This window comes from Propithecus coquereli, unplaced genomic scaffold (genome assembly GCF_000956105.1).
Source record: "Propithecus coquereli isolate 6110/MARCELLA unplaced genomic scaffold, Pcoq_1.0 Scaffold281, whole genome shotgun sequence".
Classification (NCBI taxonomy): Eukaryota; Metazoa; Chordata; class Mammalia; order Primates; family Indriidae; genus Propithecus; species Propithecus coquereli.
This window is the reverse complement of record NW_012148408.1, coordinates 3116137-3140637: the sequence shown is the minus strand read 5'-3', so window position 1 is coordinate 3140637 and position 24501 is coordinate 3116137. Positions and strand designations below refer to the sequence as shown.

Sequence of the window (24501 nt, the reverse complement as noted above, 5' to 3'; positions counted from 1 at the left end):
TCAGATGCAATTGGCCTTCTACTAGAAGTGTGTTTGCACTCAAGGTCAAGCCCAATTTGGCAAGAAACCACATGGGGACACTTCACATTTAAACCTTCTTAGGCGACTGGGGCAGGAAAACGAAGGTTACTCTTGGACTCTTAAATCAGTGAGCATAGAGAAAATGGGAACTGTTCATGGCAGGCAGGAAAAGCATAAACGTGGCCTAAGAGAACCAACGTTCTTATTCCCAGTTGGCAAGCTCCAGCCCGGATCTAAACAACCCGTTTCTGGGAACTTAAAATAAAAAATAAGAGAGCAGTCCAATGGACTTTGGACTGCACGGGGCCTTTGATGTGTCCACCAGCAGCAGCGTGGAGAGTGGAGTCTGTGATGTGGGCTTTCTGAGCACGAAGGACTGGACCACCGCCACTGGTTCATCTCTCATTATAGGACCAGAAATAGATGCCCCATCCCAGGAAAAAGGAAATAAGGCTGCATGGAACGTTTCATCTGTTGGAATATTGTTCTGCTCTGTCTGACAAGATTATTGAGTTCTCAGTTCTGTAGCAGCAGCATTGAGTAAGAGTCTGAAAATTGATGCATTATGTACTCGCTTAAAATAGAAAATGCAGAATAGAAAAAGCAGAGCTGCTAGGAAGTGTGCAGAACATATTGATAGAAGGGCCTGCTCTGCCTCTGTCATTACCAGCATGAGAGTGTGTGTCGGAGCAGGGGGTAGATTTCCCATCAGAAACGTTGGCTCGGGAGAGGCTCCCTTCCCGCAGTGAGACAGGGGCACATTTTTTAGCTGACATAACTGAGTGCAAATCCTTCTGTTCTCAAACAGGTGGTAGAAAGTGGGCAATTTGTTTCTTTTCATCTCAGTGTTCTGGGGCTGGTTTATGAGATCGCTGCTTCTGTTTTAACCTCTTTGAATTCCCCCTCAGAACAAAAATCCTTGGCTACTTGCTACCTAATCAACTATTCTTCGCCCTGGTTACAGTTGCCTGGATGGGCAGCAAGGTTCAATGACAGTGAGGTAGAAAATGTGCAGAAAGAGTATTGTATTTAGGTAATAGCCAAGAGAGTAGACTTTAAGTGTTCTCACCACAAAAAATGTTATATGAGGTAATGTATTTCTTTTTTTTTTTTTTTTGCAATCCGAAACACGGATTCAAGTTGCCCTGAATATATGCTCCAGTAATGCACGTTAATCAGCTTGACTGAGCCATTCTACAATGTGTACATATTTCAAACTAGCACTATAAATATGAATAGTTTTTATTTGTCAATTAAAAATATATATATAAATATATAAAGAGGGAAAAAACTTTATTATCAGCCCCCAAGAAGAAAGCATCATCCTTTGTGAGCTTAAATGGGATTTTAAAATACCCAAGAACAAATGGAAAGGGCCTTCTGGAATCGACAAGCCTTTTTGCCAATTCAGCCCTAAAAGGTGGATAGCTTTTCTTGGGGGGCTGTTGGTGGTCAGGGGAAGAGCCTTGATATGTTGGGCGAGAGTCCTTTCTGCTCTGGTATCATTTGTCTAACCAGCATTCTAACCCTAAAACCTCCTTCATTAGAGCGCTTACTCCATTAACAAACACTGATGGGGTACTTATTCAGTGCCAGGCACTGCACCAGCCACTGTGCATATATTTTTTCCTTTAACCGTCACCAAAACCCTTCGAAAGAGCATTGTCACTGTTCATTATCCCAGTTAAGGAAACTGAGTTTAAAGGATTAAGTAATTGCCCAGAGCCATAAGGCTGGATTCGAACCCTAAGCCAGCTGATTCCAAATCTCATGTTCTTGCCACGATGCTCCCATTGTCTCCTCGTTTGATTAAGCAGCATTCCTAGAAATACACAGAACCTGGAAGTCCCCTGTCCCATCTCCCCTCTGCTGCTGCTGCCAGCTGGAATGTCTGACTCCCAGATGTGTTATAACTAAAGTTCCAAAAGGCTGGTTAGCATCTGAGAAAAATCCACTTTCCAGGCTCAGCAAGCAGCCTGATGTGCTAACATCTCTGATGTGGTTACTCAGACTAACCATCAGTAAACCATGATTTGGTGATTGTCACTGGACATTAACCAGTCTGCAGATTCTTACAGGTCACCACAATTTTCGAGAATGTGACCTATTTGCAAAGTAAGGATTAGGCCTTCCTATTTTTTTTTTTTTTAATTCTTTATAATCTGCACTATCACTCCTAAGAATAGTGTTTTTAAAAGTTTGGACATTTTGAGATAAAGATGGCTGTCAAGGATGGGGGGTGAGTGTGAAAAAACCAAAGAAAAACATTGCATAAAAGTTAGAAATCTTAAGGAGCTTAGCACAGGTTAGAGTGACAGCCAGGTTGCTGAAGGCCCAGTTATGCGGGCAGGTGGCTGTACTTGTCATCTTAACACTAAAGTTTCAAATTCCAGATTTTTTATTTGCTGTTGCTCAATATAGCACAGTACCACTATGATATTGTAAATACTGATTTTAAAATAGACTTTGCTTATACAATAGGTTTTGTGAAACAATTTTGATATGTGATAAAGTATTTTGTTCTATGATACACCGTACCGATCACGTCTATTTTTTTAAGGGAGAGATGATTTCGTGTGCTCCTTAGCCTTTGTAGCATACAGGGAAACCCTCTGCATCCTTTTCCAGAGGAAGTCAACATTGTCCAAAACCAAACTCATTCTCTCTCTCTCTCCACCTGCTCCATCACACAAGCTCCAAACCTGGGGACATGGTAGACTCTCCCTTTTATCACCCGTGTCCTGCCCCGAGTTCTCACTCAAAGCATCTCTCAGACCTGACCCATCTGTGCCCTCCTGTGAGCACAGCTCTTTCTACCTTCATTTATAGTTTTCTAACTGGTCTTCCTGCTACAAAATGCTTCAAAATGTCCCCATCAGTCTGTCTTCCACATCACCTGTTTCATCTCTATCTATTTCATGTGTGTTGGCTCTTTTATTAAGTACCTACTGTATGCCAGACACTCTTTGAGGCACAGGGATACAGACAAGGTCCCACTCCCTCCCATGGAGCTTACCTTTGGGGAAGGGGCGGAAGCCATAGGAAGACAGACAGTCATCCAGTCAAGTGTCAAACAAGTCCATTTCAGATGGTGGTGAGCACACTGAATAAGGCAGAGTATTAGCTCTTTTCTCCCTTCAAGAATCCTTAAGGGTTTCCCCGTTGCCTACAAACTTAAGCCTAAACTTTTGCCTATGGTCTGCCCCGGCGCACCTGGCTGGCCTCGTCTCCCACCACACTCTCCTAAACACACTTGTCTCCTGACCTCCAGCCCCACACAGCCATCCCTACACAGCCCCTCTATTTCACCTGCAGGTCGGGCCTCAGGGGACCTGAATCGTGACCCCCACTCATCTTAGACTCTTGTCCAAGTCCTCCTCATCCTCCAACGGGCAGTTCATTGCCTTCTTGTCTGTAGGGTCTTGAAGATCCCTGTGGCTGGGAAGACCCAGGCAGGCTTCAGGGAGGAAGGACCATTAGAGCTTGAGGGACATTCATTATTCAAGGAAGGAGAGACACTGGCCAAGCGGGCGAGTCACCATCAGCCCTGGCACACCGGGCTCCCTGCGCTCAGCACCTGTTCGGTGGCTCTGTCTTCATCCATGTCTGTGGGAGTAGCGTGAGGAAGAGAAACAGGGTGTTTTCTGGACCAGGGTGCGAGAGCCTCGTGTATTCTGATGTCATATCTGCGTATCAGAGCCATGGGCAGCATGGCCCAAGAGGCCCCACCTTTGCAGGGAGCAGGCAGATGTCCTGCTCCTTAGACCTTCAGTGGCACTGACAATATTGCACATCATATAGTAGCTCTAGAAGCCTCTCTCCCCAGACCCTGAGGTTCTTAAAAACAGGACATTTTATTATTTATCTTGCATCCCAGAGCCTTAGATGCAGACGTTTCATGATGGCTCTCTTTTTAGTATATATGTCGCCAGTGTGTTTGGGTGTAGGTGTTAACTGCTGTAAGTGTCCGATTCTCAGGCAGCGGGGACTGGGATCCTGTTAGCTCCTCTGTCCAGTGACCCACGGCCAAACACAAATATAAACGCAAATGCTTCTTGGTGATGGTGAGCTGAATAAGCAAATATATAATGGTGTTGCTGACAAACTATTCAAAATCATCTGTTCGGAGGAAGGTGTGGGTGCTGGTTCATGTTCAATCCAGTCTTATTTAGCACCTTCGTTAATGATGTGAATAGAAAATAAACACCAGTGTTCACAGATGGTGCTAACTTTGGAGGTGCTGTTAACACAAGTGTCAAGAGAGGAGAAATATAAGCAGAAAACAGCAAAGATGCCAAAAAAAAAAAAAAAGCTGAATACAGCAAAGGGAAAAACATCTCCCAACAGATATAAAATAAAACCCTAAAGACACTAAAGACATTGGAGCAAAAAGTGTCAAAGGACGAGACGTTGAAGGGTTGGGGGGAGAAGAAGGAAGAGGCATGAGAGGAAGGGCGGGAAGGATAGGTCTCTGCCGATAGACTGGGGGGGTCTGAGGCTCTGGAGCCCGCTGTTCCCTTGTGAGAGGCGATCGGATGCTGGCCTGGGCACCCACTGAGGCGGCCCCAGACCTCTGCTCACAGCTGCTGTCCCGTTTGTTTTGTGACAGGGTTTTGGTTTGGTTTGGCGTTGTTTTGTTGCTTGTATTTCTTTGTTCTTTCTTTATATTTGAGGGAGCTGTGGGTATAGTGGTGTTCTTTAAGTTTGGTTTTGAAAGGTTTCATTATCCCTGGTGGAAAGCATTCATTTGGGCATTCTGGGAGGTCAGAGGAGTGCAGCCTTTAAAGAGTCCAGATTCCAAATATATTAACATAAAGCAAAATGGAGCATCCTCACCATCTCCATCTGATATTGGTGGAGGGAAAACAAATTAGACGACACAGCAGTCACCGGGCCTTTCAGGGTGAGTTCCCCAGGTCCCCCCAGCACGCAGAGGCCCTGCCCTGATTCACCTTGCGGGGGGAGGGCTGACGAGGCACAAAGAATAGGAACCTGGCCGGCATGGTGGCTCACACCCATAATCCCAGCACTCTAGGAGGCCAAGGTGGGAGGGTTGCTTCAGCCCAGGAGTTCAAGACCAGCCTGGGCAACATAGTGAGACCCTGTCTCCACAAAAAATTTAAAAATTAGCTGGGAAGCACCACCCAAGAGACTCCACTCTCGCAGGGAGCAGACAGATGTCCTGCTTCTTAGACCTTCAGTGGCACTGACAATATTGCACATCATAGAGTAGCTCTAGAAGCCTCCCTCCCCAGACCCTGAGCTTCTTAAGAACAGAGGCACATGCCTCTACTCCCAGATACTCAGGAGGCTAAGGAGGAAGAATCGCTTGAGCCCAGGAGTTCAAGGCTGCAGTGGGCCATAATCACACCACTGCACTCCAGCCTAGGCAACAGAGTAAGACCCTGTCTCTAAGAAGAAGAAAAAAAAAAAAGAATAGGGACCTTTGGTTGACAGAAACAGAAACCGGGAGTCTCCATGGAGGAACAGTCCTCCTCAGGGACTCCAGATGGAAAGTCGAGACAAAGACGTGCCCTGGGAAATAGCCCAAATGTGCACAGATTCTCCAAGCACCAGGAAAGTACCCCTTTCTTTGACAGCCTGGACTCATCCACGCCTGGAAACACCAATGTCTTCTGGCCAAAGGCCAAGGAGCAAAAGGAGCAAGGCCCAGGAAGAGAAATATACAAGAGGTGAAAGTACCTCTGCAGCGGGGGGCACAGTTCAGGTTGGAATGTCCACATCCGAGCATCGTGACAGCAGATTCAGAGTGCTCATTTCTCTGACTCAGAAGCAGCTGGTATTAGAGGATTCCATGCTGCAGAGGCCACACTTCACAGAGAGCCAGAACAGCATTCAGGTGTGGAGACCGAAAGGAACGGGTGCAGAGCGCTGCTCAGGAGATAGACGCCCTGGGCCGGGTCCTGGCCTCCCTCTTCCCAGCTCCGAAAAGTTACTTGACCTTTCTAAGCTTCTGCTCCTCATCTATCAAGTGAGCATAATGACAGTGCCCACGGTGACAGCTCTGGTAAGGATTAAATGAGATGACGCATGTGAAATGTTTAATACAGTGCCTCGTGCCTGGTTAATTCTTAATAAATGGATGATGATGATTTTCAACCTTCTCCCCCCAATCCAAGACCCTTTAAACTACATAAGCCACGCTGTTAAGTAGCGGCAGCCCCAGCCGGCAAATAGCTAAGTGAGCACTGGAAATAATCTGCCCGCATTACTCAGGATATTACTGAGAAATCCGCATGGAACCCGTGTCTGCTCATCTCCACTGACCCTCAGGACGTAAAAATGACATGTTCATTGGTAGAATTCCTGGAACTTCTCTAATCTTGCCTATATGCTTCCAAAGTCCATTAGTCTGAATGTTTTCCATGCTACCAAATGTTTTTATTTCCCCTCGTATTTCATTAGCGGTGGGGAGGGAACACCTGATACAGGGTGGAAGTCCCAGATCAAAGTCCAGCATGGCTGGGTTCTGGCGAGGACTCTCTCCTTGGGTTGCAGACTGCCACCTTCTCTGTCCTCACGTGGAGGGAAGAGAGAGAGCAAGTGCTGTGGTGTCTCTTCTTTCCATCAGATCAGGCCCCACTCTTACGACTTTTTTTAACTTTAATTACTTCTGTAAAGGCCCTATCTTCAAATATGGTCATGTTGGGGCTTCAACATAGAAATTTGGGTGGGGGAGACACAATTTAGTCCATAGCACTGTTGTTCTATTATTATTTTATTCTCCTTTTATTTGATTTCTATTTTTATCGCACTGTAGACAGAGAACATAGTTTCTGTATGATGCTGATTCTTAGGTTCTCACTGAGCTTTCTTTTATGGTCTAGTACCTGTTTTATGTGTACTTTAAAAGAATGCGTATTCTCTAACCGTTAAGTATAGTGAACACACACATACATACAAGTTTATTAAGTGTTGAAATCTATGTCCTTTTACTGTTACTGTCTGCTGATCTATACATTTCGGAGAAAGACGTAAGATCATTTATTATGATTGTGGACTTATCCTGATATTATTTGTAAGCCATATATGTATGAGAGTATCTTCCCGGTGAACTACTCCTTGATAAAGAAAAAAATTCCATAATGAGCTTCTTCCCCAGCAGTGCTTTCTGATTGATATTTGACTTATATTTCTTATCCCATCCCTTTTGTTAACTGTCATGATTTAGATGTGTCTCTTGTAAGTAGCATATAGCTGCATTTTTAAGTTAAATCTGAGAAATCCCTTCTCACCAGAGCTTGCACATCTCGGTTTATTGTGTTCGTTTGTACGTTTAAGCATATTTATCCCATGATTAGTTTGTGCTCTCTTGTCCCTGCCTTTGTCCTTTGCTTCTTTTTTTTTTTTTTTTTTTTTTTTTTTTTTTTTTTGAGACAGAGTCTAACTGTGTTGCCTGGGCTAGAGTGCCGAGGCGTCATCCTAGCTCACAGCAACCTCAAACTCCTGGGCTCAAGTGATCCTCCTGCCTCAGCCTCCCGAGTAGCTGGGACTACAGGCATGTGCCACCATGCCCGGCTAATTTTTTCTATATATTTTTAGTTGTCCGATTAATTTCTTTCTATTTTAGTAGAGACGGGGTCTCGCTCTTGCTCAGGCCGGTTTCAAACTCCTGAGATCAAACAATCCGCCCGCCTCAGCCTCCCAGAGAGCTAGGATTACAGGCGTGAGCCACTGCGCCCAGCCTCCTCCTTTGCTTCTTTTGCTCCCCTTTCCTACCTGCCATTAGAAGGATCAGATTGCTTCTTGCCCTTCCTTCTGCTGCTTTGGGAACCATACATCACAGTTCACCGTTCTCATTTCCCATTAAGTTTTTCACATCCGTGGTTGTCCGAAGGAAGCCTGAAGTTCATCAGTCTCCCTGCCTCCTCCCAAACGAGACAAGGACCTCCAAATGCTTTCCTGGGACGACCACCCCATCTTTCGTGGTATTGTTGTGCAGGATTTTAGTTCAGTAAGGTTCAAACCCCACATTAGTCACTTTTAGTATTGTTTCCATGGTGAGTGCTTATTGAGATCACCTGCGTGCTTACCTGTTTATTTGCTCCTGGCTGCATCTCACGCTGTGTCCTCTCCTTCCAGATCAGCATCTTACCGAGGGACGTGTCCCCACAGAAATTCCTCATGGGACAGCTGAGGTCGGCTGACTCCTGGAGCCCTGGTTGTCTGAGAAAGTCGTTGTTCTGCCCTCACTTTCAGACACAGATTGGGTGTAGAATTCTAGGCTGACAGTTGTTTTCCTTTAACCCTTTGAAGGGTCTGCATTTTCATCGTCTCCTCACACTTGGTGGCAAGACCGACTGTTCTTTTCTAAATAATGTGTCTTTTCTCTCTGGGCATTCTTAAGGTTTCCTCTTTGCCTTTGGTGATCTGCAGATTTGATTTTCAAGAGGTCGAGAGAGGATAAAGTTAGAAGCTTCCATTTTTCATTGAAAAATTGTTTGTTGGTTTATTTGTTTTCCCACCCAGTGGTTCCTTGCTGCTTTGCCCTGCTGGAAGGCAGACTTCTGATGTCCTTCCACAGGCTGGGCAGCCACACGCAGGACTTCAGTCCTTGTTCCCTCCCATGTGGCCCTGGGCCCGACTCCTGCTCAGGCTGGCACTTCTGGGGCTGGGCACCGGCCTGCCTTCCTCCCACGCTGGCTGCACATCCCTCCTTCCTCCTGATACCTGGAGGTCACCCTTCCTTTCCTTTAGCCTCCGCTTTGATTCTAAATATCCTCTCTGTGGAATTACATTCAGCACTTCAAGAGGCTTGCAGGAGTCAGGCTTGCCAGCCCGTGCCTGCTGCTGGAACCAGCACAGCAGAGCCCCTGCTCAGAGCTGTGAGAGCAGAGGCCCGCCCATGGCGACCCAGCTCAGCCTGGGGGTGGGTGCCGGGGCAGGCAGTTCTTAGTTCTCAAAGGCTCTGGGCATGCGTGGAGAAAGGTCAGCAAGGCAGCGGCAGGATCTTTTTGTGCCTTTAGAATATCTCTCTGATGACCACATGGAGGATGTGCTTCCACACAGGGTGTGGAGCAGACGGAAGGTGGAGAAACCATTAGGGCTACAGGAGTAACCAGCAAACGGGGATGAAGTTCTAGGCTGTGGCTATGGCCGCGGAGAGAGACAGAAAGGGCATCAGTGGAACGCAGGGGCTGTGGAGGAGGAGGGAGCTGGGCTGACTCCTGGCTCTCTGGCCTCTGTGGCTGGGTACCGATGCTGCTCTCGCTGCACGTGCGTGACCAGAGGAGGAAGCAGCTTTGGGGAAGGGGCCAAGAGGATGAGCTCAGTGTTGGACATATGAAGGCCCAGCTGTCTGAGGAGCATTCAGGGGATTTGTCTAGAAAGTGGCTGAAAATATGTGCTTGGACCTCAAGCTAGGATAGGGGACACTGACTGGGTCATTGTCACTGAAATCACAGGCATGGGTGATGCCACTGTGAAATAATGTATAAAATGAAAAGGGCTGAAGACAAAGCAATATTTAAAGAGTGGGGAAGGCCGGGCGCGGTGGCTCACGCCTGTAATCCTAGCACTCTGGGAGGCCCAGGTGGGCGAATTGTTTGAGCTCAGGAGTTCGAGACCAGCCTGAGCAAGAACAAAACCCCGTCCCTACTAAAAAATAGAAAGAAATTATCTGGACAACTAAAAATTTATAGAAAAAATTAGCCGGGCATGGTGGTGCATGCCTGTAGTCCCAGCTACTCGGGAGGCTGAGGCAGTAGGATCGCTTGAGCCCAGGAGTTTGAGGTTGCTGTGAGCTAGGCTAATGCCATGGCACTCACTCTAGCCAGGGCAACAGAGTGAGACTCTGTCTCAAAAAAAAAAAGTTCCTGCAGTCCTGTTTATTTTTGAGGCATCGATCTGGGTGTTACATCTTCTGGGAAGCCCACCTCAGCCACCCAGGGTCAGGTGGCCTCCCCTGTGCGTCCCATACTTATCGCAGGGTGCTAAGATGTGCCCATCTCCCCCCTGGGATGGGTGTCCTAGCTCAGGGCCTGCATCTTGTCACTCTGTGTTCCTCTCTAGTCAGCACCCCGCCCCCCAGGGGTGCTCAGTGTGTAGCTGTCAAGAGAGCTCAAGCAGGCTGGGGAGGAAGGGGTGTCTGTGGTCCCTCAAGGCACAGAGAGCCATGGGGGGAGGGTGTCCCAGGCCAGAGGCACCGGGAGTAGTGTGGGGACACAGCCGGGTAAACCCAGATCGTGCCCCCTGGGAGCCAGTGTGGTGCCAGCGCCGTGGTGGAGGCAGATGCCAGGCTCGGGCGAGGTGTCGGCGTACTGGCTGCCAGTGGCATTCAGACGTCACCCAGCTATTTCATGACAAGAGAAAAGAAGTGCTATTTTCTAAATAAAAATTGTTTTGCCCCATCCCTCACCAGCTGCAGGCCCGGAAAGGACTCAGCAGAGGAGGAAGCACAATGCAACCCCTCTGGGGCTCGCCTGGGCACTGAGCTGATAGCCTCACCTTATTGGTGACTGCGGTAAAAGTGTCCATTCGACCCTGACAGAAACAGAAGTAGCACTTCCTAAGGCAAGATTTTGAAAGAGAAGCCCTCTGAGGTTTGACTCAGCATGGGGACTTGCGTCTTGGAGGAAGTAAAATGCGAGTGAACAGATGTGGACGTGCTCTCTGGACGCCACGATCAGTAGCCATTGTCCTCAGCGAGAGTCAGAGAGCACGTGTTTATGTCCTGGGGACCTCCCAGTGGGAACGGCCTACCTTTGTGACTGTAGGGTTTACCATGAAGCACTAAATACACTCATCATCACTTTGAAAAGCCTCTGTTTACTACCTGCCTGTGCTTCACGCAAGGCAAGGTTCCTCCTGCCACATCCTGTGACCAAATATGAGAGAACGTTGCATTAGTCTCTCAGTATCCTTAGGCAGCCTTGCTGTACCCCAGAGAACACTCTCAGCAAGCTGCTGTGCACCCCACTTCTACTGCATTTCCCCTTAAAGTGCATGTCAGAACCAGGACAGCCCCTCCCAGCAGCTGCCACTGGAATGCCTCTGGGCAGAGACGTGGCTCACTGGTCTCCTCAAGTCCTGCGTGGGCCGTGTGGGCCAGTGGGTGAGAGTCTCCCGATCCCAGCCGAGCCAGGGCTACCTGTGACTTCTCGGGGCCTAGAGCCCTGCGCTGCCCAGCTGCCCAGGGTCTGGACAGGAGGGGATGTCTTCTGGGCTGATTCAGCTCCCGGACAGACTTGCATCGTCCCCCTTCGTGGCAGGGCCTGTAAACGCACAGCGAGCGCAGGGACTGTGTTCACATTGATTGAGTCTTGCAGTTCCTCGTGCGTTTCTCTAATGAGCAGAAGCCAGGAGTCTAAATGAAAAATGAAGGAAAGTAATTTGATAAAGGCCATTTGCCTGCAGTGATGGTTGGAACAGATGAAACAAGATGAAAGCCCCCGAATTCCACAGTTTGCTGAGCCACTGAGTCCTGTAATGGAATACAGGAGCCACGCAGCCAGCCTCCCCGGCAGCTGTCGTTTGGCTTGGCGCACCCTCTGGGGGCGGCGCTGCCTCCATCTATAATATTCGTTTCCTTTCCTTTAAACGACGGGAAGGAAGTCTGGCTCTGTAAAGGTTTCCAAAGCGTGGCAAAGCTCCCGCAGGAGGTAAGTCACTGAGCCCTGAACATCTCCTTGGTCGGGCCCTGCTAAGGCTCTGCCTGCAGAATAGGCACGAGAAATCTCTTGCTGCTCTTAAAATAAGCTGGGCTGAACTTAACACTGGGAGAGAAAAAAATGGTTTCAGGGCAAGTTCTTATTTTTCCTTAGATCAATCTACTTTTTAAGAAATTAGTGTGGTAAAATACACAAAACGTAAAATTTCCCATTGGTCACGTGTAGCACATTCACAGCGCTGTGCAAGCATCACTTCTAACTGGTTCCAGAATATTTTCCTCACCTCGGAAGGAGACCACACACCCTCTGAGCCGTCCCTCCACAACCCCACAGCCCCCAGCAACCACTAAGCTGTTTCCTGTCTCTGTGGGGTTTGCCTATTCCGCATATTTCATATAAATAGAAGTTTACAATATATTGGCTTCTTTCACTTAGCGTAATGTTTTCAAGGGTCGTCATGTTGTAGTATGTATCAGTACTTTCTTCCTTTTTATTGCTGATTAATATTCTATTGAATGATAACATTCCATTTAATGGACATACCACATTTTGTTTATCCATTCATCCATTGATGGATGCTTGCATGGTTTGTGCCTTTTGCAAATAGTGCTGCTAGGAATACTCATGTACAAGTTTTTGTTTGCACATCTGTTTTCAGTTCTTTTGGGTACATATCCAGGAGTGGAATTGCTGGGTCGTGTGATAATTCTATGTTTAACTTCTTCAGGAACGGCCAGACTCAACCCGTGTTTCCTTACTTTGTTGTCTGTCAATGGCAGTCCGTATTATAGATGGCGCCAGCTGGGTGTTGCTCAGCCAAACTCCAGAACACAAGACTGGTTCTTCTTCCCGCCCTTGTTGTTCTGTTATGAACTCAACCCTCTCTTCTGCCCAGAGCAGCTCCACGCAGACAGGCTGGGAGTCAGGCCAGGTGCGATCGGGGCTGTTCCAAGGAAAGAAGCATGTATGTCTCTTACTATGGCAAAACAGGGAATCTCTTTGCTGAGGAGCAGGCCTCCCCACGGGGCCCTGCCGGCTCACAGGCTGTCTGGCCACTTTCCCTTTAGAATGAACTCCATGGACTGGACAGTTTTCAGTCCTAAGAGGATCTTGGCCAGTCAGCCCATCGCTTTCCTCACTTATGAGGCTGCAGTGAGTGTGCGAAGTTGATGGGTGAGTAGACAAAGCTGTGTTGCTGGGAGAAAGCAGTTTGCAGAGCAGACGGACCAAGGCCTGCACCCTTTCGCTGGCCCTGCAAGTCCAGAGCCAGTGGCCGGGCTAGTGCTGCCGTGAGCACCTGGGGAGGGGGAGCAGCCCCTGTGTGCAGAGCACCGTGTATGAGCCCCCTGAGACATTCTGGAAGTGGAGCCCAGTACATGTGGCACGGATGCTCCATTAAACTCAGAGGATTTAAACATAGGATTAGAATCCACCCCCAAGGAAGTAAAACATTCAGGAAGGAAATATTCAAAACAGAAACATTCATATGGTTTCATGAACTATGCTAAAATGTGTAAAGAACAGAAACTGATTTGGTGGTAATAGCTCTCTTGATCCATCTCTTTTGGAGGTTCTTAGCACTTGACTGAGAAAGGAGAGAAAATTCCTTCTGTGAAGCAAGATCATAGTGTGAGCCCCACACACAGGGTTTCACATCTTTCAAAGCACCCACATGCGTTACTGCCAGACTGGAACCCCCGTGAGGACAAGCAGCCTGCCGAGGCCCAGGAGAGGCCCCCTCTCTCTGGCTACAAACTGGTTTCTGTATTTCCAGTGCCTGCCGGGAGTGAGTGTGTAGAGGGCATGTGGCTGGATTGATGAGGGGGTGAAATTATTTGTTCCATTCACCTTCACCTGTAAAGAATGTGTTTACTATGCACATTTGACAGTGGTAACAGGCAGGCTCACAGAGGTTTGAGTGACTTGGACAAGGTCATGAAGCCAGTAAGCCAGCAGAGCCAGGACAGAATCCAGACCCTCCCGCCCTATGCCCCTGCTCTTGCATTAAGACCTCAAAGGAATCAGGAGAGATCTCAAGTGGGCTTGGAAAACTCCACGCAGAAGTCCTGGGGGAGTAGGGGACCCCCACTAAATGCCACCTCTTCTTTCCTAACGTGTCTCTGATTGGCTCTCGTTCAGCTGAGGGATATTGCTGGGAGGTGGGAATTAGATGTTTGCCAAGGACCAATACCGTGGTCCGGGACAGAGGGCAGGCTCAGACACGTGGCTGAGCGAGATGGCAGCGGGCCGTCGGCGCATGTCAGTGCCTTGGGAGTCTCCTGCCACCCTGGGCTCCTCCACCCAGAGAGAAGGGTTAATAGGACACTCACGCCACCAAGCCCTGTGGGCTGGGCCTGTACATGGAATGCCGGGGAGCCAGCACTGCCCGTGGGAAGAAGAGGACAAACAACCGGCTGTCCTGGGATGGTACACACCACCAGGGAGGGGACCCGGCAGCTGCAGGGCTGGCACAGGAGAGCTGGGACAGGGAGAGGGACGGGGCCCAGAGCTCATCGCTTCTGCAGTGCAGAAGAATCAGAGAACCCAGCACCCAACTCCTGCTTTCCTTCTTGCTACTCGAGGGGAAGCTTCGCTTCAGCAGAGTGGTGGCCCTGGGGAGGGAGCAGAGCCAGCTTCACAGCCTGAGCAGCGTTGACTGTGTGTTACCTGCTTGGACCTTCCGGAGCACAGCTCTGCTCTTCCCTCTGTTGGAAGCCCCTGAGGAAGGGACTGTTCCTCCTCACGCTCCCTCTCCTGCCAGCTTCCTCCCCCGGCCAGTGCGTCCTCCACCACGCTCACAGACTAGGCGGCCGCAGGGGCAGGGAGAGGAGCTTCCAGCCCAGCCTGCTGTGGGGAGAAGGATCTGGAGCAGTGGCCCTCTGCTGCTTTTTCAATCCTGCAGTCCCCAGAGGGCTCCACAGCAGCTGTTTGCTCCTTTGTCCCACCAGCTCAAGCCCCTGTGTCCAGACAGCAGAGGAGCAGACACTGGAGATACACAGGCCCAAACTCGGGGCAGGGCGGAGGCGGTGCCACTCCGCTGGCCCTGAGTGAGCTGAGTCTGGGGCAAGCAGAAGGGGACACATTGTCTGGGAAGGGGACTGCAGCCAGGGGGTCCTACTGCGAGGAGTGTGCCCCAATTGTATGAACACAGGAGCAGGAGAGTGAGGGCGGCTGATGCTTCCCATTTTCTCTCTCTCTGTTAGTTTTTCCAAGCTGACTTGCAATATGGCCCGTTTAGAGCCCATTCCCTAAGACTCGGAATCACCAGGTGCTTCTAGAACCCCCGTGAGCACGTCACTGTGCCAGGCTCCACAGGAGAAGGGGCAGGGTAGACCCCCGACTCCCAGCAGTGTGCGAGCGGAGGGCACCATGAGGCTCTGGCAGGTCAGGAGAGAGACTCCTCCAGGGAGGCTCCCAGAGGACGTGAGTCCAGCAGGGAGGGACCCAAAGGCCATACCACGTTGACAGAAGGGAGGCAGGGAGGCCGCCCGAGCCTGGCCCTGGGATGAGGCCGGACAAGAGCCATAGGCCGGGGCTGTGAGTCTACCTTCCCATCGAGGAGCCCTGGCTCCTGCAGGAACGAAGAGGGCCTGAGTCACTGCCTCTGGTGGACTCTGCTATTTTTATGTGCAAGTCCCGGTAAAAATAGCTGTCTAAGCCAAGGTTTTAGCTGCGACTGACAGGACATTAAGTATTAGATACCTAATGCCCACAAGCAATAACCACGGGTCTCTTCCTGTGTCCATTTTCCACCTCTCCAACAAGGTTAATGAGAAAGCAGGCAGAAAGCAGCTATGAGAAGGGCCCCTAAGAATAACTCAAATTACTTCCCAAACTTTAGGGCCTACTGCGGGATGTGCCCACCACATATCCGTGGACAGCACGTCCTGGGTCGGGTGCTGCGGTGAAGCCCACATGTTCTCAGCACACTGACCCCGTGGAGCCACTGCACGCTAGGCCCCTTCCGACAGCACGTGCAGCCTGATGCGTGGCCGCCGCATCCGAGCGGCGGTGCCTTCCAGGCCAGCCAGTGCTGAGAAGGTGCCTCCTACTCCCATCGGCCCAACGAAAGCTTGTCTTGTCTGGGCAGAAGCTCAGTGTGTGCCGGCCTCGGCCCTGCCCCTGCCCCCGCATGTGGACACAGCCGCTTGGCGTGCGTGCTCAGCGCTAAGAGCAACGTTAGCCCAGCGATTCCAGCAGAGTGTTCAAGGGGACCTGGCCTGTCCACACCCCACACAATAGCGCCAAGAGTGATGGAGGAAGCCCCGGGGCGTACGCAGGTGGAGCAAAGCCAGCCCATCCTGTGGCCACCAGGCCTTGCTCCTTCTCCTCTCCCCCCAGCTCCAAGAAAGCTGGCAAGGCACAAGCCGGGCAGGGTACAGCGCGTGGGACTGCGCTGGCACGTATGAGCAAACGTTAGGTGCCAGCCTATTTCGACAAGTTTCTCAGCTTTTAAAATAAGCAGCAGCTTCTCAGGGGTACTCAGTGCAGTGTGAGGAGCTGGAGGAAAGGGTTCATTCCTACTCAGCAGGTAGAGTGCGAGAGCGCCCGACTCAGCCTCCCCAGCTCTCGGCCCACCCGGCGGGCAGCCCCTGCTGAGGCCTCCAGCACGCAGCCCGCAGCAGGGACCGCGTGAGCGCCTGCCGCACGGCTCCCCGGGGCTGCCAAGTGGGAGCCCCGCCGACCTGCCCGGTTCCACAGCGGCCAGCGTGGTAGGGACCGTCCGCAGAGCGCCCCAGGCTCTGTGGCAAAGCAGCCTCCTCAGGCCTCGGGGGACCTGGACTCTGTGACAGGCAGGGTTGAGCCAGTGGGACTCGTGGAAGACATTTCTCTTACCAGGGAGAGGAGGGGGAGTCTCCATTGTCCCTGCACAGAGAGGCCCCAGGCCTCCCCATGGCCGATAAGTAGTAACGAGTCAAAGCCTGGCCGTGGGACACCTAAAGCTCCAGGGCCTCAGCTCGCAGCCCCAGCCAGACCTGGTGGCTGTGGTCCAACCCCACGTCCCTCCTGGGGCTCCTGCGAAGAACATGGCGGCCGGGGATGGCCAGGGGAGTACCCCCTACTCCAAGCTGCCTGCTAACTGCCCCTCTGGTCTCTTGTCTTTTTGGTTCTTCAGTGAGAAACGCCACCTTCAAGTGAACGTCACCAACCCGGTGCAGTGCAGCCTGCACGGGAAGAAGTGCACCGTCTCCGTGGAGACTCGGCTCAACCAGCCGGAGCCCGACTTCACCAAGAACCGCTCAGGCTTCATCCTCAGCGTGCCCGGGAACTGAGGCCGCCGGGGGAGGCCTGGCCCGGTCTGGCTGCGGCCACCCCACTCGCCCCGCTAGAGAGCAGCTGGCCAGGGCCCGCGCCCGGGCAGGAGCCTCTTCCCCTTCTCTGAGGCCGTTGCGCCGTGAGGTTTCTTCCCGGCTTTCTGCCTTTGGTATCCGCCTTCCTCTGTCCTGACTTTCCACGGTCCCTGCTCAAAAAACCAAAGACCCTGGTGCCCCACCCCAGACCCCCGGGCTCACAGCCAGACCACGCCTCGCCTCAGAGGCAGCTGGAGGGCGCCTTAGTTGGTGCAGGCGTTCCTGAACGGCCAGGCCAAGTCAGCACACCTCGAGCCAGTGACCAGCTGCTGACCCTGCGAACGGACAGGCGGGAGAGCTCAGGACGCAGCTTCCCAGCCAAAGATGTGCTCGCTTGGGGTGTCGGGGAGACCTGGTAGACGCAAGCTGGGGGTGCAGCCCTGCACTCTCCGTGACCCCACCTGCCACCTCTGCCCCCCAGGGTGACCCAGCCCTCAGGACCCGGCTCAGGGAGGCTGGTCTCAGAGCTCAGCAGACTCCCCCACCCCACCCCCAGCAGCCAGCCAAAGCCACCAGGTGAGCAGGGGCACCTGCAGAGCCCAGCCCCTCACCCAGGAGTCATGCCCAGCCGGGACGCCAGCGTCCCCAGGCTGCCCCTGCGCGCAGCTCTGGAGAGAGCAGTGTGCCCGTGCCCTGGGATCGTCTCACCTAACCCACAGCCCGTGGCCGTGGCCATCTTACACTTATTTTTGCAGTTTGCAGGGCTGCTAATCAGATATCTGCTGTCGCCACACTTGTGTCAAGAATCCTAATAAGAAAATGGAGCTGCCGGGGAGGGGAACACGCAGGGCTGGCAGCTTTGTCTCTCTAACACCTCGCACGCTTCCCCTCACTGGAGAACTAGGACGGGGCGGGGCCGGAGCACACAGCAGAGACAGGAAGGGGAGCGACAGAGACAGCGTGGGGTCCTGGCACTGCAGGCCAGGCCAGGACGGCACCACCACACCCTGCACAGCCCCTGCCGGGGCTGGGCCCATGGACCCCTTGCCACCAAGCACACGGCTCCAGAGGCCTCGCTGAGCCCACCTCCTCCCCCAGCCCCGGCTGCCGACCATGCCGTGCACGGCCCAGGCCTCCCGACGGGAGCCTTGAAGGAAGAGGGGCTCAGAACCAGCCCGTTGTGAGGAGATGCGGGTGAGCCCAGGCCTCAGGAGGAGCAGGCGGGGGTGCGACAGGGGCGTAGCGAAGCCTTCACTTTCTGCCACAGATGCTGCCCCCAGACCTGGCAGACCCAAGGGCCTGTGAGCAGGTCCCGCACCGCACCCAGGGAGGCGCCTGCAGCCTGGTCTCATGCCCACCTCCACCCCTGCTTCCCGGGGCTTGCAGACATTTGCACTACGTGCAATTTGCAACAAAGAATCCTGTTGGCATCCTGTCCTTGGGAGCCCTGTCTGCAGGCGCAGAGGTGCCACCAGCACGGTCTAGCAACGCTCACAGCTTTGCCAATTACCAGTAGATACTAGTTGAACCATGTAACTGGAACTTCACCTCTCCTTCCCACGTATTTCCCCAAACTTGTTGCTTTACACTAGACACATGCAAATGTATGTTTTAAACACACCAAAACAGATCATGCCAAATGAGTTGCCTGTCGGAGGCTGGAGAGGAAGAGGGTTTGGGTTTGGTCCTTCCCAGCCCCTTGGATGTTGCCTCGGGCCCTCAGCCCCAGCACCAGGGCCTCCCAGTCAAGGCCACAGGCCAAGCACTTTTTTATGATGTACTAGAAGCCACGGTGTGTGGCCACTGCAAAGGGATCGGGAATTTAGGGAGTGATCGTGGTGATGCGTCCGGGGTGCCGAGGGAAAGGAAGAGGACACGGTGATTGTATGCGATGAAGTGTTTCTCCTGATTTAATTAAATGCAATTTTATGGTTTGGTGCGTATATTCCTATTTTCCATTAAATTAACTTTATTTCTAAAGCATATTTTGATTTACCATCAAGAGCAATAAAGCATTAAATCTTATTTTTAAAGGTGTTCGTTCTGCATTTCTGTCACTGAAAACTGTAATCGTGAGCTTTTCGTTTATGTAACGTCGTTAACTGTTATCCCAGAGGACGGAAGGGAGAATTAAGCACAAATAGTGTAAAATGGGGGCTCATTTGCGTGAGGCTTTTGAACAAAAATATTAGTGACCGAGAAGCAGGCTGTGAGGTGGTCAGAGGCGCCAAGGCAGTGGAGGCCCAGCGCTTCCCTCCGCAGTCTTGGGGCCTGGGGGAGAGCGTGCTTACTGACGGTAAAGCAGGTGGGTATGAAGGAAGGGCTCAGATCCCCCAGCAGAACCTTGGGGACCGGCAGGTGGTCCGAGCGAAAGGGGCTGGGAGGGGAAGTGTGGGGGCGGCAGGACCAGAGACAGAGAAAGCAGGAAGCAGCTCCCCAGGGCAGGGGGTGAGGCCCTCTGGGGCAGCAGGGCCCTGCAGCCACAGGGTGCTTCCCGGTCTGTCACTGGTCATTGGCAGAAAAGAACATACAGTCGCAGCTTCTGTGACTCAAGACCAAGAGAGTTGCTTTGAGGAAAGCAAAAGGCCTTGATCACAAGACTAATGGCTCCCAAGCCACAACCTGAGCACAAGAACGGCCTTCCTGGTACCCAGGGACAGACAGCTGTGGACCTCAGGGCTGCAGGGCTGGGGGGGCCACATCCCCACTACCCTCTCCCTGAGTCTGAAGCTGGTGGCACTAGTGGGCCTTGGGCTGGCTGGCAGGACCGGCGCAGACTGCTTGTGATGCAGCAGGTAGGACCCCACCCTTGCCACAATCAGGGGCTGGGGTGGCTGCTTGTGGCAGCCCCAGGGCTGGATTTCTCTCTCAGAAACCTGGTTGGAGCTAAACTGGCAAGGATGGCCAGTTGGGACACCTGTCCACCCCTGTTGGCCTGGGAGCCCCTAGGCAGGGAGCACCAAGCAGCCAGGCCCAGGGACACACGGGTGCAGCAGCCTCAACACAGGGAGTCCAAGGCTGGGAGCCCTGAAGGATCGACTCGGCCAGCTCTCACCAGGCCATGCTTGGGCCTGGCCTTCCTTGGCTGGAGGTTCCAGTCACCCAACTCCACCAAAGGAGCCTTTGGGGAACGCCTACCCCCACCCTGTCTGGGCACTAAACCAAAGCTGACTTAACCTGTGCTTCTTCCTTAATCACCTTAGTGTGTTAAGCCCCTTACCCCACTCTGTCCCTCTCCCCTCCCCCTTATATAACACAAATCCAATTATGTTCTGAGTGCATGACTCATTTGTTAAAGGGGCCCCCAACCTGCTCACAAATGATGGGCCCACAAAAAGACGTAATGGATGGTCAGTGCATTTTATTGAATCAGCACAGTACAAAAATAAATAAAAATAAGGGAAGGGGAATTAAATTACAGCCAAACTGAGCTTCATGACTTTGTCAGATTATAAACCACACATACTCACACACTACACATACATACAAAATGAGACAAATATAAATTAATATTAACAATACCCACAGTTTGGTCAAAGAATAGCTACAGAAGAAATTGCACTAAAAAAACCAACAAACAGCACACGTGTGTAATTAGCAGTTTCAAATATACAGCTATGAATAATTCTGAGTGAAAAAAATGGCACATTTTCTTTTCATTGCAAGTTTTAACAACTGTTGGAACAAAACTAAATTCTAACAACTGCATGGAAAGAATATATCAACCCTTCAGGTTTACAATTAAAAGAGAAAAACCAAATCCTGAACTATTATTCCTGTGGCTTGTTCTGTGCATGGGTGTAATTTTCACAGCCATCTGTTCTAAGATTATTTTTCTTAAGACACAAAATGCTCCTGGTTTGCATGCACAATATCACTGTAAAAGCAACAATTAAAGAATAAAGGTTTTTTTGTAGATTAGTTTTTTTTTATTGTTGTTCTAAAAGTAGCCTTCATAGCAGCATGTCACATGGGTTCGTTGCTTGCACACTCAAGTATATCAGTTGTTCCTTTACACAATACTGATGACCAGTGCAAGGGGAGAGAGGAGACACGACAGGCTTCACACGGAGGGGACTAGAGAGTTGCTTCCTTCGTCCCCAACCACTCCTGCAAGGTGCACCTCCTCCAAAAAATAAAAAAATACGGAGAAAGAGAAGGAAACAGACACAAAACTGGAATCCCGTGGCTGCAACTTAACCGCATAGTTCCAGGCCAGGTCCAGCCAGCCGAAGGTGACTACAAACATGCGCCCTCCTCCTGAGACTTGGCACCGACTCTCCCTCTTCCAAGCCACCAAGGGTCTCCCGCCTCAGGTCGCGCGTGGCAGCAGGATCAGCATTCTGGCTGTGTGGAAGCCCCGCAGAGAGACGCTGCGGTGAAGCCCGTGCTGGCAGCCGCAGGTTTCTCCTGGCACCGCATCCGATTGTCTGACAGTCCCAGGAACGGCTGAGCTGGGCCTCGAGGGGCAGTCGGCCAGCAGGCCTCTTCCCCACCTCTGGGAACAGTGCGGGCCGGAAGGTTCTGCTCCAGGCCTCTGAATCGGGCCCTCGATTTCACAGCTTTCTCTTTTTTACGTATCAGTAGTGCTTGTGCTGAAATCGGCAGCCACCTAGAACCTGATCCTATGTAAAATGACACTCCGCCCCCCAGTCCCGCATCCCAGCACTGCCCAGGGGCCTGGGGCTGGAAGAGAGAATCCTCTGTGGCGTCTTCACGTTGGTCTTTGTTCTCCAAAGCCGGAGCGACGGATCACGGAAGAACACTTGCTCCCTTCTCTTGGTCCTCTCCCCAGTCCCAAGCCACCAATGTGGGAGAATTAGAAAGAAAACTGACAAAGTACACATCGTGTGTTTTTACAGCCACCAGGGTAAGGTAGGAACCAAAACCAGCAGCTGCGAATGACCAGTTGTAGAATCAGCAGGCTTCCAAAGCAATCAGGAGTTGCACTCCCATCTTTTAATTGCCTCCAAGATCCAGCTGTCTTGCTGGCCTTGCGAGGCAAGGCTTCCTCTCCAGAAGAAACTGAACTGTTTGGAAACAGCTTTAAATTAACAGGGGTGGGGGTGGAGGTACGCCATTACCACATCACCCCAATCCCTGACATCACCTCCCCCACCCGGGCTCTGCAGGACAAATGTCATGTGCACCAGCAAGAGGCCTCAGCCCTTAGGTGGGCACTGGCTTGGTCTCGGGCATGGCACCCCCCCACCCCGCACCTGCCCAGAAGGCAGGCTGTTGCTGACTGGCACCTGCAGTTGTCCCGGCATTTGCCACAGGGTGACTACACTGCAGTATTCAAATGGAAAACTCTCCCAGGAAAGGAGCTGTCCCCAACGTCACCCCACCCCTTTAGCTGGGACCCAAAATGAGAGAATTTAATGAGTCAAACCAGCTCGTTAGCCAACACTACCAACACGGCTGGGAGCAGCAGGCAAGGGGGAGGGGGTGAGCTCCATTTCTCCACTAAAGGAAATTCCTTCTCCCTAAAAAAGCAAACAGCAAGCCAGAACCATGCATGGTCAAAAGATCAGACACAATCTTTGCACCAGACTGGCTTTGCCTCGCCTCAACTAAAGATGTCCCAGGCCATCGGGACCTTGCCTCCCAATCCCACCTGTGGCTCAGTCCGGGCGGCTGGCTCCAGGAGCCTCTGGGAGAGTGACCGACCCAAAGCAGAAGCCAGAAAAGGGCCTCGAACCAGAAACCTCAGTTCCTCCCTGGGCCAACCAGCCAAAGGCCCCGCTGCAGCTCCCCTCCAGGAGCAGCAGGCAGCCTGGCCCACCCCGGATCCAGCAAGGGCGCAGGCGGTGGGGCGCATCAGTCGAGTTCCCCCAAGTGAGGTCAGTGGCCTCGGTGGTTCTGAATACGTCTTCTGGGTTTTGCACAAGGTTTGTGAGTCCAAAAGTGCCCAGATTTCTTGGCAGGGCTGAAAAAAACCCCAAGGAGATTAACGTGGGAATGGAGAGGCCCTTGGTGGCTCTGCCAGACACATACTGTACACAAAACTGACCTGTTTAATAATAAATTTTTAAAAATGCATTGAATCCTTGAGCCATGGCGCGGGCTACAGGGCTCACCGATCGAGCCCTAGAAGGAGCCGCTTCTTGTCCTCCTGGCCACTCTCATTCTTCAGGTCAGAGAACACCTGTGTGAAGTAGTGTGGGTCGGCGTTGATCTGCAGCATCTTGGAGCTCATGAGGTTGATGACAGAGAGGCAACGGTCCCAAAAGGCCTCCTTGCAGCTCTCCACCAGGAAGGGCTTGAGTGGGTAAGAGATCTCGTTGCCCATGTAGGAGTAGGAGAGGTACAGGCAGGTGAGCAGCACGGCCTGGAGCTCGTGGTCCGAGCCCACCTCGGAGGAGATAACATCCCTGCAGAGCATGTAGAGGAAGACCACGTTGGCCGGCGTGATGAAGCCCTGGTCCTGCCAGCCCTGCAGAAGCAAGGAGCGGTCCACACTGCGCAGCCAGAGCACGGGGTCCGTGGGGGACAGGTGCTTCAGGCGGTAGCACCGGCGGCAGAGAAACTCGCCCAGGCAACGCAGCAGCTCGCTGGTGGACGCCTGGACGATGACCCGTTTGGGCGTCCCTGCGGAGGTGACAGCAGGGTGCGGAGCCTTCTTGACCGAGGAGACCCCGGTCTGGGAGCCCGAGAGCTGGCTGGCCGGGGGCGCGGGCGGCTGGGCCGGTGGAGGCTGGGCGAATGTGGACAGGTTGGCGCACGACAGCGACTTCTTCAGGTTCTCATTGTTCAGGTGCGTGATGTTGTTCTGGTAGCTGCTGTTGGGCTGCACCTTCTTGGAGTTCTTCTTCTTGGCCGACACGGCCACGATCCTCTTCCAAGGCAGCACGGAAATGATGGAGTGCCGCTTCAGGTTCTTGTCCTTGGCGTTCTTGCTGTTCTGCACGGCCGTGTAGTGGCCCACCGTGGCCGCGCCATCCTCAAACAGCGTGGCCTTCCGGTAGCTGGGGGACAGCGACAGCACCGTGCCCATGGTGCCTGTGCGCGCCGGGCGGGGGCCCGCGCCCCTGCGCGCCCAGCCTGCCGGCCGGAGGGGAAAACCGGCTCACCGAGGCTGCGGCGGCCCCGGGGAGGAGGCGGGGGCGCTCCCGGGACGCGCGCTGCCCTCGGATCTGCGTGGAAAACAAGATGGTTCTCAGCACAGGCGGGGCTCCGCGTCGCGCCCCTCGGCCCTCGCCCCGGACCCGCGGGACCCTTCCCGGGGCTCAGGCCCCGCCCGCGCCCCGCGCCGCAGCCTCGCCGCCGCCACTGCAGCACCCGGCCTGCCGCCGCCCTGCGGCCCCGCGGCGCAGCCAGGAGGGGGCCGGACGCTGGCGGAGCCTGCGGGCACCCCCGCCGCGCCCCCTCGCGCGGCCCCGACCCCTGCCCCCGCTCCCGGACAGCGGACGGCCGCCCAGCGCAGGCTTACCGCAGACGGCGGCTCCTGCGCTCCGCGCCCTCCGCAATGCGCGCCGCGGCTCGGCCGCCGCGGTCCCGGCGCTCGGCGGGGCTCGCGCTCGGCGGCGGCGGCTCCGAGCTTCTGTCCAAGGTTCTGC

The 24501-nt window shown here is 52.8% G+C and overlaps 2 protein-coding genes across 3 annotated transcripts in view; one reads left to right on the top strand and one right to left on the bottom strand.

Moving 5' to 3' along the window:
• MYO1D (myosin ID) overlaps positions 1-18967 on the top strand; it is a 365747-nt gene extending 346780 nt beyond the window's left edge. The window contains exons 22-23 of one of the 2 annotated variants that reach the window (XR_001137662.1): positions 16768-17076; positions 17698-18967. Coding sequence is in view for 1 of the 2 variants with exons in the window: in XM_012648320.1 (XP_012503774.1) it covers positions 16768-16924 (157 nt within the window). In the remaining variant the exon portion in view is untranslated. Of the gene's footprint in view, positions 1-16767 lie in introns of both variants that reach the window. The other variant, XM_012648320.1, reaches the window with a different exon arrangement.
• A 3977-nt stretch (positions 18968-22944) lies between these two features.
• CDK5R1 (cyclin-dependent kinase 5, regulatory subunit 1 (p35)) lies at positions 22945-24019 on the bottom strand. Its single transcript, XM_012648318.1, has one exon. The coding sequence runs from the start codon at positions 23937-23939 to the stop codon at positions 23019-23021; it is 921 nt and encodes a 306-aa protein (XP_012503772.1). The 5' UTR covers positions 23940-24019; the 3' UTR covers positions 22945-23018.
• Between the last annotated feature and the right edge of the window lie 482 nt (positions 24020-24501).